Source organism: Mastomys coucha, unplaced genomic scaffold (assembly GCF_008632895.1).
Source record: "Mastomys coucha isolate ucsf_1 unplaced genomic scaffold, UCSF_Mcou_1 pScaffold16, whole genome shotgun sequence".
Classification (NCBI taxonomy): Eukaryota; Metazoa; Chordata; class Mammalia; order Rodentia; family Muridae; genus Mastomys; species Mastomys coucha.
In genome coordinates, this window is record NW_022196898.1 from 98,892,358 (window position 1) to 98,906,830 (window position 14,473).

Sequence of the window (14,473 nt, forward strand, 5' to 3'; positions counted from 1 at the left end):
CTCTCTCTCTCTCTCTCTCTCTCTCTCTCTCTTTCTCTCTCTCTCTCTCTCCTACATAGACAGCATGGCCAGAGATCTTATGTCTCCACCTGCACAGCCCTGGGATTACAGGTGTGCTGCCACACACAATATTTTTGCACAGAGTCTGGATATCAGAAGATCAGTCCTCAAACTTAGATATCAAATGTTTTCCTCACTGACACAGCTTCCCAACCCCTTAAATCTTATGGGTAAAATCCTCCAACAGAAATCTGATTCTCCATGTCTGTACTCATTGTTTTCTCAGATTGGACCAATAAAAGAACAGACAACTTTACTCCAAGAAATCTACAAAAACTCTGAGGCTGAGCTCTCTCTGATGGATATAGTCACATACATAGAGATACTAACAGAATCATCCTCATTACTAGGCTACATGAACAGCACCACTTTATCCAAGGATGCCCAGTTCAATTCAACTCTTACTGTGAGTATTCAGTCTACCGTGGAGTTGATATTTAAATTGTTTCCTGTATGTCTGTTCAGTGTGATATAATATTTTTAAAGATGTGTTTTCCCTTAAATAGGAATTTGGAAAAACCATCAATAATTTTGTTGAAAAGGATACTCGTAAAATGTGGGACCAGTTACCTACAAATCACAGAAGACATCATCTCACAAGGCTGATGCACACTGCTGAGCTCCTCACCTTACGGATCTCTCAGAACATCCAGAAAAACACTCAGTTTGATATGAACTCTACTGACTTGGGTAAGGCCTGGAAGTCAAGAGTCTGCTTCAACGCTGCAGCATTTACCAATCCAGACAGTGAGGAGCAGTGCTTGAAATATAAACTGCACACAGGTTTTCAATGCAGAAATGAATGTTGGTTCATATTGCCAGAGCAATATGAATAGAGAACCATGCTAGTAGAAAAGATGATATTCCCCTGTCTTTATTGCCTCCGTTTCTCTATTCATAAACTGTCTATCATGAAGATTAGCAGAAGGTATTTCTCCCTTCTCCCACTCACTCAGTGGTCTCCTGACCCTAACCTACAATAATTAGATCCAAAATTATGGATATAGTATTTTTCCCCTTTATTATTTTTTTTAGATATTTTCTTTATTTACATGTAAATTTCTCCATTCCCAGTTTCCCCTCCAAAAAAACAAAGAAACAAACAAAAACAACCAAAACAAACCCCTGTTGCCTCCCACTTCCCCATGCCTGCCACCCCGCCCTCTCCCACTTTCTGGCCCTGGCATTCCCCTACACTGAGGCACAGAACCTTCAAAATTGGATATAGTATTTTTAAATTTCTCTTTGGAAATGCTATGCCTTGAGATAACATGAGGCCACTCTAATAATGAAGTACAATTTCATACTCAGTGTAGTTTACTGAAACAAGTACTAAAATTAGGGTTAATGTTGAAGATAGTTATAAACGGTTCTGAAGAAGCAAAGTATTCTATTAGGAAATTATTGTGTGTGTCTATATGGCACATCTGGGTGATACCTGCTAGACAGTTGTATATTGACAGAATGATTGATCACCTCATTGGTATTCACCACTTACCTAAATTAAGAATGAAAATGACGAGGTTAATATGTAGGCATACTGTGCTTCTATGTTTCTGCTAATGCACCCCCAAAGTGAACTATTACTCAAAAATCTAATACTGTCAGTTTTTCAACAGTGAGTCATGTTTACTTTGTGGATAGTTAACAGGTATTTCCAACCTTTTGACATTGCAGCGAGACATTGCCGTCTACAAAGTTCACACTGTGAAACAAACAACTCAGTTGCAAAAATGGTCTCAAAAAACAAAAAAATAAAATCCTAAAGATTTTAACTGTTACTATTTTGTGTGATGCCATACTCATAGCTTTTCTGGGTGACTACAGCCTATAGGCTGCAGGTGAGGCAGACCTGTAAGACACTGCAGTCCTCATTGCTTTAGGAATTGTGTGCGGATGCTCTTGCCTGTGTAAGCATTTTCATTTTTCTTTGAACTCAGTAATGACTATTGACCATGAACTCAATAGTCAAAAGAAAAAAAAATTTCTGAAGTTTCTATACTTTGGAGGAGTATGCACTGTACTGGCCCAACTGAAAAGAAACTGTTTCCAATGCAATTGTCTCTAAAATTAAAATTACATTGGTTAAACTAATTTTAGAATATTTCTTATTTCCGTGGTCTTATTTCAGCTCTCAAGGTTTTCGTGTTTGATTCAATGCACATGAAGCATACTCATCCCCATATGAATGTGGATGGAGGCTATGTAAAAATATTTCCAAAGAGAAAGTCTGCATACAACGCAACTGGTAAGATTTGAGTATCTTACGCATCTTCGTGGATTTCTAATAAGTACTTGATATGCACTTGGCTATGCACAGATATACAAACAATTTCCTATAGAAACATTTATGTTCACATACATGCTATCCATGTTTATACATGAGATTTCATTCAGACAGCACTACCTGAGGTGAATTTTAACCAATAATATCCTGATTTTTCATCATGAAACCAAATTTGTGATTGCAGATAGGGATTTGTTTTACACTTTTCTTTGCGTGATCCTCCTTTAGCTTTTGTATAGTAAACTCTAAGTCATGCAGGTTTAAAAAAAATAAGACAGAGAGTGCTGGTAGCAAGCAATTTAGTGATTATCTAATTTAACAATCTCATTTGGTAGATAATGGAAGAAAGGTACAAAGTTAATGGAGTTCTCTCCATGTTTATCAGCAAATAGTTTGGAGCAAAATGAGGAAGGAAGAAGTTAATAAAGAAATCAACTCAACAAGCTTTTCCTTGTCACCTAACTGGGGTCAAGCAAGTTGCTACTATTTTAATTTATATTACCTTTCACCTTTCATCTCCTCTTGGAGCAACATGCACAGAAAAATTCCCCCTGCCATAGCATAACTTCTGTGGTAGTTGTTCTCACATAGGTAAAGATTTATTGCTGAGGGCAACCTTTCCTCAGCGTTTGTGGTAATCACAGATATAAATGAAAACAGTAACTTCACATAAAGACTGTTTTATGAACAGATAGACTTTAATTTTAATGACCATTCTGCAAGCTAGCCTCTTGATATTTTCCTTGCTTTGTTTCAGTTCGTTTTGTTTTCCACTGCTTGGGAATTTTTTCTCTATTCATTATCCTCACTGTTTTTTTTTTTTTTTTTTTTTTTCTTCTGGTCAAAGTGAGAAACACATAGTCACCAAACAAATGAAAAATAACCATGATGCATTGCCACTGAACCCTTGGCTCTTGTACTGTTAAACCATACTGTAATCAATGAAGCATACATATAATATTTATGAATATATCCACAGAACCTGTTAAGCAGTTGAAATTTCAAAGACAATTTGAGGAGTGTTTAGAAGTCACGGAAAACGCATTGAAAATACCTATTATGGTGACAAATGATGGAATTGTCACGGAATTAAAATCTCAGAGAGATGCCGACTGATTGTATGGTAGCTTTGTTATGTGTAATGATGGCACACATAAATGGACATTTGAAGGGGATAATATCAGATCTCAATAAGGCAGATGGGGAAGATGGTTTTTCCTCAAGGTTAAATCCTAAAGGAAAAAGCGGACGTACAAACTGATCTCACCTCCCAGTGATGTCTGTATGTGATTTCACTTGTGAAATTCATTAGAAAAGACACAGTCCCATTGGGAGGACTGCAGAGGAGATCAGGAGACACAGATGGCTTTTTACATAATTCTGTAAGCTGAATTTAGAACTGTGATAGGGACAGGAAGATTCAGTGCTCTCAACCATGGTTTAGCAATAAAATTATAACAGGCTTCTGTCAAGGAATTCTGCATACTTTCTTTTAAATACTTGTGAAATTGGGATAATAGTCAGATGCCCAAACAGATCACTAGAGAAAGTCGTGCTTAGAAGAACCGTTGGCATTCCCCAAGAGAAAGGATCAGAAAGGAATCTGGGAACAAGATTCTTAAAGAAGTTTATTGTACAGTCCATATTGGAAAACTTATTCCTGAAATGTAACAGGCAGGAGAATCTTAACTTGCTTCACCCTGATGCTTTTCAGTAATCTAGGATGACAAATATAGTTGTATCACTCGGGAAAGAAATGATCGATGAAACTCCGATCATCTCCAGCATCTCTCTGAAATTTTAATTCCGTGACAATTTCATCATTTGTCACCACAATAGGTATTTTCAATACGTTTTCCGTGACTTCTAAACACTCCTCAAATTGTCTTTGAAATTTCAACTGCTTAACAGGTTCTGTGGATATATTCATAAAAAATAAACAAAACAAATAAATTTAAGGGAAAATCTATAGATGCTAACAAATATATATACATATTATCTTAGTCAGGGTTTATATTCCTGCACAAACATCATGACCAAGAAGCAAGTTGGGGAGGAAAGGGTTTATTCAGTTTACACTTTCCAAATTGTTATTGATCACCATCGGAAGTCAGGACTGGAACTCAAACAGGTCAGGAACCAGGAGCTGTTGCAGAGGCCCGGAGGGATGTTACTTACTGGCTTGCTTGGCTTGATTTTCTTATGAAACCCAAAACTTCTAGCCCAGGGATGGCACCACCAACATGGGGCCCTCCCTACATTGATCACTAATTGAGAATATGCCTTAGAGCTGGGTCTCATGGAGGCACTTCTCTGTGATAACTCCAGCTTGTGTCAAGTTGACACAAAACTAGCCAGTATACATATGTATATTTATATATATACATATATGTATATATATTATGTATATGTGTGTTACAAATATATACATATATATTTATATTAAAAGTATATTAATATATATAAGATGTCTATGAAACTTTAACACAGTAATTTGCATGAAATAAGTACTTATACATTTGTTCTAGAAATTGAATGAAAGGCAATTTTTTGTTCTTAGAAAAAGAAATGTTAATACTAACAAAATATAGACAAGAAAGCATAAATATCATAAGCTAGTAGTGAGAGCAGATGGAATTCAATATGAAATGATGTATTCTTTTCAAATGAGTCTGCATCTGCAACCCATTTTCTGGTGAGTGAGCCTTATTTTTTAGTTTTGTTGTGTTAGTTACAGGATATCTGGCAGGAAATATTAAAAGAGGAAGGATTTATTTGGCTCACAGTTTGAAAGGGCCCATCTAAGTTAGCCCATCAAGGTGGGGAAGGCATGGAGGAGTTCATGGCACAGGGAAGTGGACTGGATAGAGAATTCCATTCCTCCCAAGAAGTTGAGAACGAGGGCTGGAACTGGGAGCAAGAGCGGCCTTCAGTGCTTCAGGCCTGCTGACTCACTTCCTCAAGGCCAATGGCATCTCCTGAAAATGCCGTAGCCTTCAAGACATCCCCATGAGCTGCAGACCAAGCATTCAAAGCACAACTAAGTGGGGAACATTTCACAATCAAGTCTGTTTAAGGAAGATCAAAGATCAATTAGTCCTGAAATTAGCAAGAAATTGTCAGAAGTCAAAAGGTTCAGAATTCTGGCTGGGGGGTGGAAAGAGAGGTGTGCAGAGGGTATTTATCAAGGAAATACAGTGGCAGGGACATGAAGAGAAGCCAAGGAAGAACCTGGTGTGAGGAACTAAACAGAAACCGTGAAGAAACTCTGCTTATTTGCCAGAGTCCATCCCTGGCAGGGTTCAGTGCCCAAAGGAGGATGTGTGGAATATTTCCTACATTTAATAACAATGTTCACACTGCACTTATTCCTTCCTTCTCCTCCTCAATCTCTGATTCCTATAATCTATACGGCCTCAGTAAGCAGCTAATATCTAGCTCAGCACATTTGTACCCAAGTGACTGTGGTTGGTGGCAATAGCGGTTACAGTATAGAGAGCTGATAGTCTACATATCCAGGAAATTCCAATTTAATTATCAGCACCTGGAATCTCATCATACCCTCCTCAGGAGATCTAATTCTTCTAATGGCCAGGGATCTCAGCACAAAAGCAACCTGAGGCAGTTCCTCACCTGTGCTTGGCTTGCCTCTGAATGCTCCTATTAAACCTTGGAACCAACAGCAAGGCCTTTCTCACCTTTTGATAAACATCTAGCTGTTGTTTGGAACAGGATGGTGGGCCAGTTGTTGTCATAAGTAAGTTTCCATTGGAAGAGAATATCCAGACGTTAGCTGATACACCCAGACCAGGGCCTTATGTTGACTCAACCGCATCACCATTGTTAACCAACAGAAGAGTGTTGATCCATTTGTTCCCACGATCCTCAGAGACAAGCAAGAATGAATCACAGCCTTAGCTTTTTTTTCTGATCTTGAAGAAATGACAGTCACACACAAAGTGAAAGTAAAAACTGCATTAGCAGAGCCAAGAACTCAAACACAAGGCAAAAGTGAACCAAGCTTTCCTCCAGGAAAGGTCACGAGAGTCTGCAAGAACATCCCCACAGGTCTTGCCGTGTGAGGACCCAACTCCTCAGTCCTTGCCTAAAGGAGAGAGCTGTCTGTATTACGGTCATGCACCTTTCCAAGAAGAGGCTTGGCCACTGCCATTTACTGGCTCCTTCCCAGGCTTATGTGCAGGTTCCTCGCATCTCCCAGACCCACCTGGACAGTAGTTAGCACCACCCACAGTAGATTGGTCCCTCCTACATTAATTAGCAATCAATTAATTAGCAATGCTCTCAGGTCACTCTGATAGAAGCATTTCTTCAGTTTGGTCGCCTCTTCCCCGGGTGTTGACACGCAAGTTTAGTTGTCACATAGATTAAATATCTATTTGTTTCAAAGATGTCTTCCAAGCTGGTAGGTCAAAGAAAGGTTCTGTGAGGGTCATAGGTTAAGTAAGAGCATGCAACAATTAAAATGAATAGAGATGGATATGCCTTAGAAACTATACATCACATGATCATATGGAAGGAATGTGTGGTGTGGAGGAGTCCAGTTTTGTGGCCACTGTGTTTTCTGAACATACTGTCAATATTTGTGTTTGTGATTCTGCAGCATTGGGCCGCACTCAGGTACTGTTTTTGGATAGTGCTAAGGTAAACTATGGCTCCTCTGACTCCGCAGAACTCAATGCTTTCAACATTAGGAAGAAGCACTGCAGAGATTCCGAAGTGGAACTCAGTGACATGACCCAACTTAGTCACTTCTCGGTCGTCTTAATTCCAACTCATTTGCACACGGACACATGACTCAAAGCTTACCTCTCTAGGGGCGAACATGTCTCAGACTCAACTGTCTGTTAGGATCAGGTTGTCAGGAATACTTTTCCTCCAACCAAAGTTTGTGAAAGTATGATGCCATAATAGTTGACAAAGGTCAATGAATGTAAGAAATGAATGTTGTACGCTAACGCACACGTGGGATATTTTGTCTCACATTCCAATCTGAACTTTTATGATTTCCATAGAGTATAATGGTTGTCTACTGATTTTTTGTGTTGAAGGGCGTTAATATAGTTTCATTGTTTAAGAGTCCACTGACTGCATTTATTTGATTGACAGGCAATGTAGTAGTTGCATTTCTATGCTATAAGAGCATTGGTCCCTTGCTTTCCTCATCTGACAACTTTTTACTGGACACTCAAAATGATAATTCTGAAGGAAAGGAAAAAGTCATTTCTTCAGTGATTTCTGCCTCAATTAGCTCAAATCCACCAACGTTATATGAACTTGAAAAAATTACATTTACACTAAGTCATATAAAGGTAAGTTGTTTTCTAGTATTGCTTAAAATTATTGTACAACCAGTGAACTAGAATATACTTTGATGCTGTTACTTTAATTATATGTGAGTTTTAGAGAATAAGAACATTGAAAATTAAACTAAAAAGGTAGTATAGCTTTGATCCTTTCTTCCTCTCAGGGATGGGAATTGAAGTCTTTCTGTCTCAAGCTTGCGCTCAGCCAACGATTGACAGCCCCAACACTCAACTACTTTTCTATAAAACATTTTGCATTTCTAGTTCTCCTCAAAGTTTCTTGTCAATACTAATGAGTCACGTGTGAAATGTACTAGAATAAGCTGTACTCTACTTTTACTTTTAGTACATTATTAGTTTTGCCGGTTTCTATGCCCATATCTTTAAGGATGTAATGTTGTCCTTTAAGAGCTTATGAAGTGGCTCCAGGAGCAAACCTAACAGCCTGAGGTAATCCTCCAGAACCACATCACATGACTGAAGGGCACAACTGACTCCTCAAAGTTGCTCTTTAATATCCACTTAAGTGCACTCACACTTACACTCACTCTCACATTTACACACACTTACATTCTCACATTCACATCTAACTCACTCTCATACTCACACACACACACTCAAACTCATTCTCACACTTCCACTCACACACACTCTCACACTCAAACTCACACACATTCACTCTCACACTTACACACAGACTCACACACATTCTCATACCCACTCAGACTTATACATACTCACACTCACTCTCATTGCATACACTCATATACACTCATTCATACTCACACTGACTCACACTGACTCTCACACTTACACACATTCACACACACACTGACTCTCACACTCATACTCACATCCAGTCTCTCACTTAAATACACTCACATACTCTCACATTAAAACTCACACATTCACACTAACTCACACTAACTCACACACACTCTCACACTTAAAGTCACTCCCTCATTCACACTATCACACTCACACATACTCATATATACTCATATACACTCACGCACTGTCACACTCACATATACACTAACTGTCACCCTTACACACGTGCACTCACACACTCTCACACTCATACTCACTCACACTCATTCTCTCAGTTACACACACATACACACTCACTTACTTTCACACTTACACGCACTCATTCTCACACTCACACACACTCACATGCACTCACATGCACACAAATCAATGTGCTATGCTCACACATTCACACGAGGAGACATCATCTTCTAGGAAGAGCCTCTTTGAGCTACTTTCCATTTCATTTTCTTCTTTCTCATTTGCTTTTCTCATTTTATTCTTTTTATTTACAATAGAATCTAAGACAAATAGTAAATGTGCGTTGTTGTGGTCAATAGAAAAACAAGCATTTGTGAATAAAGACAGATGATGAATGTCAGTAATGCTCTTTCTGTTTGAAATACACCTGATGTCAGTTGATAAAAATTATCACAACTCAATAAAATAGAAAAAAAATGTAGGATCATTGCAATCTGAATTTCAGGTCTGCTACAAAGTGTCATCATTTGTCAGCACTGGTTCTGTGTTCATGTTGGGCATCATGCTCATCCCATCAGTGCTGCTTTAAATACAAGCCACGCATCGCTTCCAGGTGGTTTCCTCTGTCTCACAGGGGGGATGTCTGTTTTTCAGCTCTCAGATAAGCACCGGACACAGTGTGCCTTTTGGAATTACTCAGCCGATGCCATGAACAACGGCAGCTGGTCATCTGAGGGCTGTGAGCTGACACACTCAAACAACACCCACACTTCCTGCCGCTGTAGTCACCTGACACACTTTGCGATTTTGATGTCCGCTAGTACCTCCATTGTAAGTCAAGTGTGTGCTTGTGTTCACAAAGCTGCAGCCATCTTTTGTCATCCTTAACCTTTCTCTTCTTACCCCATGTCATTGAAAAGAATGATCTTTTATTTCTTTTCCTTGGGGGCAACTGTATGGTTGATGTAATTGAAAAGCCTGTGGGTTTTGTTTGGTTTGGTTTGGTTTGGTTTGGTTTGGTTTAATTTGGTTTGGTTTGGTCTCTGATTCTTTCCTTCTCTTCTAGGATATGTGTAATACGGAAATTTTAGATTGTTTCCTAGCAAGTACATACTTAACACATGACTCCTACTAGGTTGCATGAAAGACATAATATCTTTTCATTGCTCTGGATTTTGCATATTTCAATAGCTATTCACACATTTTACACTCATAGTATCTGGAGATCCTTCTCTTTATCATTTTGATGCCTAATAAAATTTGGGACATTTTACCTAATATATCTTTAAGAACATAAAACCCCAAAGACTTTCAAATATATTTAAGAATGGTAAATATCTTTGTAATACATGTTTTGCTTCAGTACTATTTCCTCAAAGTTTATTATTATTATTATTATTATTATTATTATTATTATTATTATTATTATTATTATTATATAATTTCATTCTTCATCTCTTTGTTTTAATCTTTATCCAGTGATGTTCTAAGCATCTTTTTCAGGTCACACAGTGATGAAGTCTAATAAGTGTCATAACACGTTTGACTGAAGGAGTATAAATTATAAAGACCATTTTTCCCATTGTATTAAGGGGGAAATACTTCTATTCTTTATGTGAAAATAAATAACTCATCTCCATTTCAGTCTCAACTACACTATTTTGGCTTTCTTCACATTCTGTTTTTCTTTTACCTTTGTTTAATGTGTTTTAGATGGATTACCTCATAGACATAAGTGTTGGACTTACCACTGATAAATCTGTTTTAATTAACCATTTTCCCATTACAATGATGAATTACCTTTTCAATATCATGCAACTGATGGTGATAACATTATTCAGGCATGTACTAATATATACTATGCTTAGAGAAAAAAATCACTAATTATAGTACTGTTAGCCTGCTACATGATTTATATCAGGTTTCTCTGGATACTAAGTACAGGTTTTTCTCATCTAAATGTACATTTTTATTTTTACATTTTTATGAACACTTTGATTAATGCTTCCCTGAGAAGTTCATGAGGGATTGTAGTCCCTTTGAGAAGTCACTAAGTCTTCCTCTTAACAACTCTGTCGCTGTCTGCCCTTAGGGAATTAAAGATTACAATATCCTGACGAGGATCACTCAGCTCGGAATAATCATCTCTCTGATCTGCCTCGCCATCTGCATTTTCACCTTCTGGTTCTTCAGTGAAATTCAAAGCACCAGGACTACAATCCATAAGAACCTCTGCTGCAGCCTCTTCCTTGCAGAACTTGTTTTTCTTATTGGCATCAACATAAATACAAATAAGGTATGCAGCCTGGCCCCCATTGGACTTTATTCTTTTCTCTTGTGTTTTCTAACTGAACATGTCAGATGAATCATATTAAAGGTTTTAATGTGGCACACATGCTAGATAATTGTTTTAAGTTATCTTTTCTATGTTTGACAATGCTAACATATCTAAATGACACACTCAACAAATTCATTAAACAAAAAATATCCTTCATTATATAAATTATTAGGAAAACCAAAATTTCATATCAAAGAAATACCTATATTTACATAAGCAATAAGCAAGGACTGAAAGGGGTGCAAATGAAGCTTGTTTAAGGATTGACAGTGTCTTAGTTAGAGTTTCATGGCTGTGAAGAGACACCATGACCAAGGCAACTCTTACAAAGGACAACGTTTAACTGGGGCTGGCTGAAAGTTTCAGTGGTTCTGTCCATTATCATCATGCCAGGTAGCATGTTGCCATCCAGGCAAGCATAGCCTTGGAGAAGGTGCTGAGAGTTCTACATCTTGATTCAAAGTCTTCCAGGAAGAGACTGGCTTCTACAAGCAGCCAGGAGTAGGGTCTTGTCAACCCTGGGCAGAGCTTGAGCAGAGTGACACACTTCCTGTAACAAGCGCACATCTCCTCCAATAAATCCATACTTCCTAATAGTATCACTTCCCATGGGCCATGCAAACCACCACAGAGAGGAAGAACAAACACAGGTGAGGTAACCTGGGACCTCAGCAAAGAGTTTCATATTTTATCAATCTACATCTGCAGAAAAGTAGGACACACAGTGGGGTGAAACATGCATATATGCAATAAAGGACATGCTCATGAAAGAAAATTGGAATTGTAGACTGGAAGAGGCAGACAGCAAAGTCCAACTCTAAGGAAAGGAAAGGACGAACAGTGTACTCCTAAGAAGGGCCATAGTAGGTGCCTTAGAGGCCTTTGAAGGGTCCCCCCTGGTTTCTAGGCAGCTAGGATATGTGTAAGCCAATGGCTGGCAGAAGCACTCGCTGAGAGTGTGAACAACATTGAAGTTCACACGCAACAGCAGCAGCTAGAATCCTAAACACCAGCCGTACACTGGCTGGAGAAATGTCTTCTTGGGACACAAATCAGGAAAGTGACTCCTTTCCTCCTCGGAAATCTTCCAACGACTGAAGCTAGTGGCCAGTGATTAAGTTTCCCTCTGAACTAGGTGATATGGAACACCCTTCTTTTCATACAAACTATTGTGGCAGAATTCATGACACCACTCAATTCTAGTCACCCTTCAGCCCTCCAGTGTGGAGGTATGAATTTCCTCTTTCCTCTTATGTTGCTTTACTTTTTTCTCTACAATTCTTACATACAATATTTTGGTCAAATCTTTCCAATGAAATCTACCCATTTTAAGCTCTAATTTAATACCACTTTTTTCATAAGTGACTTCTAAATTTCAACATTCAGAAATCTTTTTACCCCACTTTATCCAGTAGTCTCCATTTGCATTTTAACATGTAATCTCTTTGTTCTTGTATTATACTGTTTCAATATCTTAGGTGTATTTACTTTATGAGTATGAGTGTTTTACTTGCATGTGTGTGCATGTACCACATGAATGCCTATTGCTGCCAGAGTTGAGAAGAGGCCATTAGATCCCTTGGAACTATAGTTACAGATGATTGTGAGGCGCCATGGGTGCTAGGTACCATACCTGTCCTCCACAGGATCTAATGCTCTTAACCACCTAGCCATTTCTTCATTAACTACATTGTTTTAATAAGGAAAATAAGTATGTATATTACATGAGCCTTCCAGTAATACATAATATTAATTTTACCACTCAGTGCATGTCTTTTTTTCTACTAGTTCCTGTAAACCTAACACCAAGGGATGAAGAGATGGCTCAGTGCTCAAGAGCACTTGCTTCTCTTGTCAAAGACCAGAGTTCAGTTCCCAGCACCCACATTTGATGTCTCACAATCATCCATTATGGCCAATCTCAGGTTTCTGTCTGTACCCAGAGCTGATCCTATGCCACAGAGCTCTATACACAAATACCTCCAGGAAAGAGCTGGTCTCCCAGGAGTGCTGGCACACCTGTGAACACAGGTAACACCATTACTTCTGCTCAAATCCCTGGCCCAAGAGAGACCAGTCTGGGGCTCATCAGGTCATAGGAACCAAGGAGTAGCCAAGAATGGGATCCTTCAGGTTTCTATCTGAATCCCGGAGTTGACCCTGTACCACAGCTCTCCATACCCAAATTAATCCCAGAGAGCACTGGTCTCCCAGGAGTACTGACACACAGGCTTGCAGGAGGGACAAGCCAGAGACAGCAAGACCAGTTAATACCAGACATAACCAGATGGTGAGATGCAAGAGTAAGAACATAAACAACATAAACCAAGGCTACTTGGCATCATCAGAACCCAGTTCACATACCACAGTGAGCCCTGACTACCCCAACACACCAAAAAAGCAAGACTCTGATTTAAAGTCATATTTCATGATGATAATAGAGGACTTTAAGGACATAAATAACTCCCTTAAAGAAGTACAGGAGAACACAGGTAAACAGCTAGAAACCCTAAAAAGGAAACACAAAAATCCCTTAAAGAATTACAGTAAAACACAAACAAAAAGGTGAAGGAATTAAATAAGACCATCCAGGATCTAAAAATGGAAATAGAATCAATATAGAAATCACAAATGGAAACAACACTGGAGATATAAAACCTAGGAAAGAGATCAGGAGTCATAGATGCAAGCATTACCAACAGAATACAAGAGATAGAAGAGAGAATCTCAGTTGCAGAAGCTACCATAGAAAACATTGACACAACAGTCAAAGAAAATACAAAAATCTCCTAACCTCAAACTTCCAAGAAATCCAGGACACAATGAGAAGACCAAATCTAAGGATAATAAGTATAGAAGAGAGTGAAGATCCCCAATTTAAAAGGCCAGTAAATATCTTCAACAAAATTATAGAAGAAAATTTCCCTAACCTAAACAAAGAGATGCCCATAAACATACAAGAGGCCTACAGAACTCCAAATAGACTGGACCATAGAAGAAATTCCTCCCATCACATAATAGTCAAAACACCAAGTGCACAGAACAAAGGAACAATATTAAAAGCAGTAAGGGAAAAAGGTCAAGTAATCTATAAAGGCAGACCTATGAGAATTACACCAGACTTCTCACCAGAGACTATGAAAGCTAGAAGATCCTGGGCAGATGTCATACAAACATATGTGATTAAAAGAACACAAATGCCAGCCCAGCCTACTATACCCAGCAAAACTCTCAATTACCATAGATGGAGAAACCAAGATATTCCATGGCAAAAGGAAATTTACACAATATCTTTCCACAAATCCAGCCCTACAAAGGATAATAGATGGAAAACATCAACACAAGGAGGGAAACTACACCCTAGAAAAAGCAAGAAAGTAATCTTTCAACAATCCAAAAGAAGATAGGCACACAAAATAATTCCACATCTAACAACAAAATAGGAAAAATAGG

The 14,473-nt window shown here is 38.5% G+C and overlaps 1 protein-coding gene across 2 annotated transcripts in view; it reads left to right on the forward strand.

The window, feature by feature from the left end:
- Adgrl4 (adhesion G protein-coupled receptor L4) overlaps nt 1–14,473 on the forward strand; it is a 110,100-nt gene that overhangs the window by 67,051 nt on the left and 28,576 nt on the right. For both annotated transcript variants that reach the window (XM_031375840.1, XM_031375841.1), the window contains 6 exons: nt 287–466; nt 567–750; nt 2,192–2,308; nt 7,475–7,677; nt 9,337–9,513; nt 10,775–10,978. In XM_031375840.1, the coding sequence (XP_031231700.1) occupies nt 287–466; nt 567–750; nt 2,192–2,308; nt 7,475–7,677; nt 9,337–9,513; nt 10,775–10,978 (1,065 nt within the window). The remainder of the gene's footprint in view (nt 1–286; nt 467–566; nt 751–2,191; nt 2,309–7,474; nt 7,678–9,336; nt 9,514–10,774; nt 10,979–14,473) is intronic.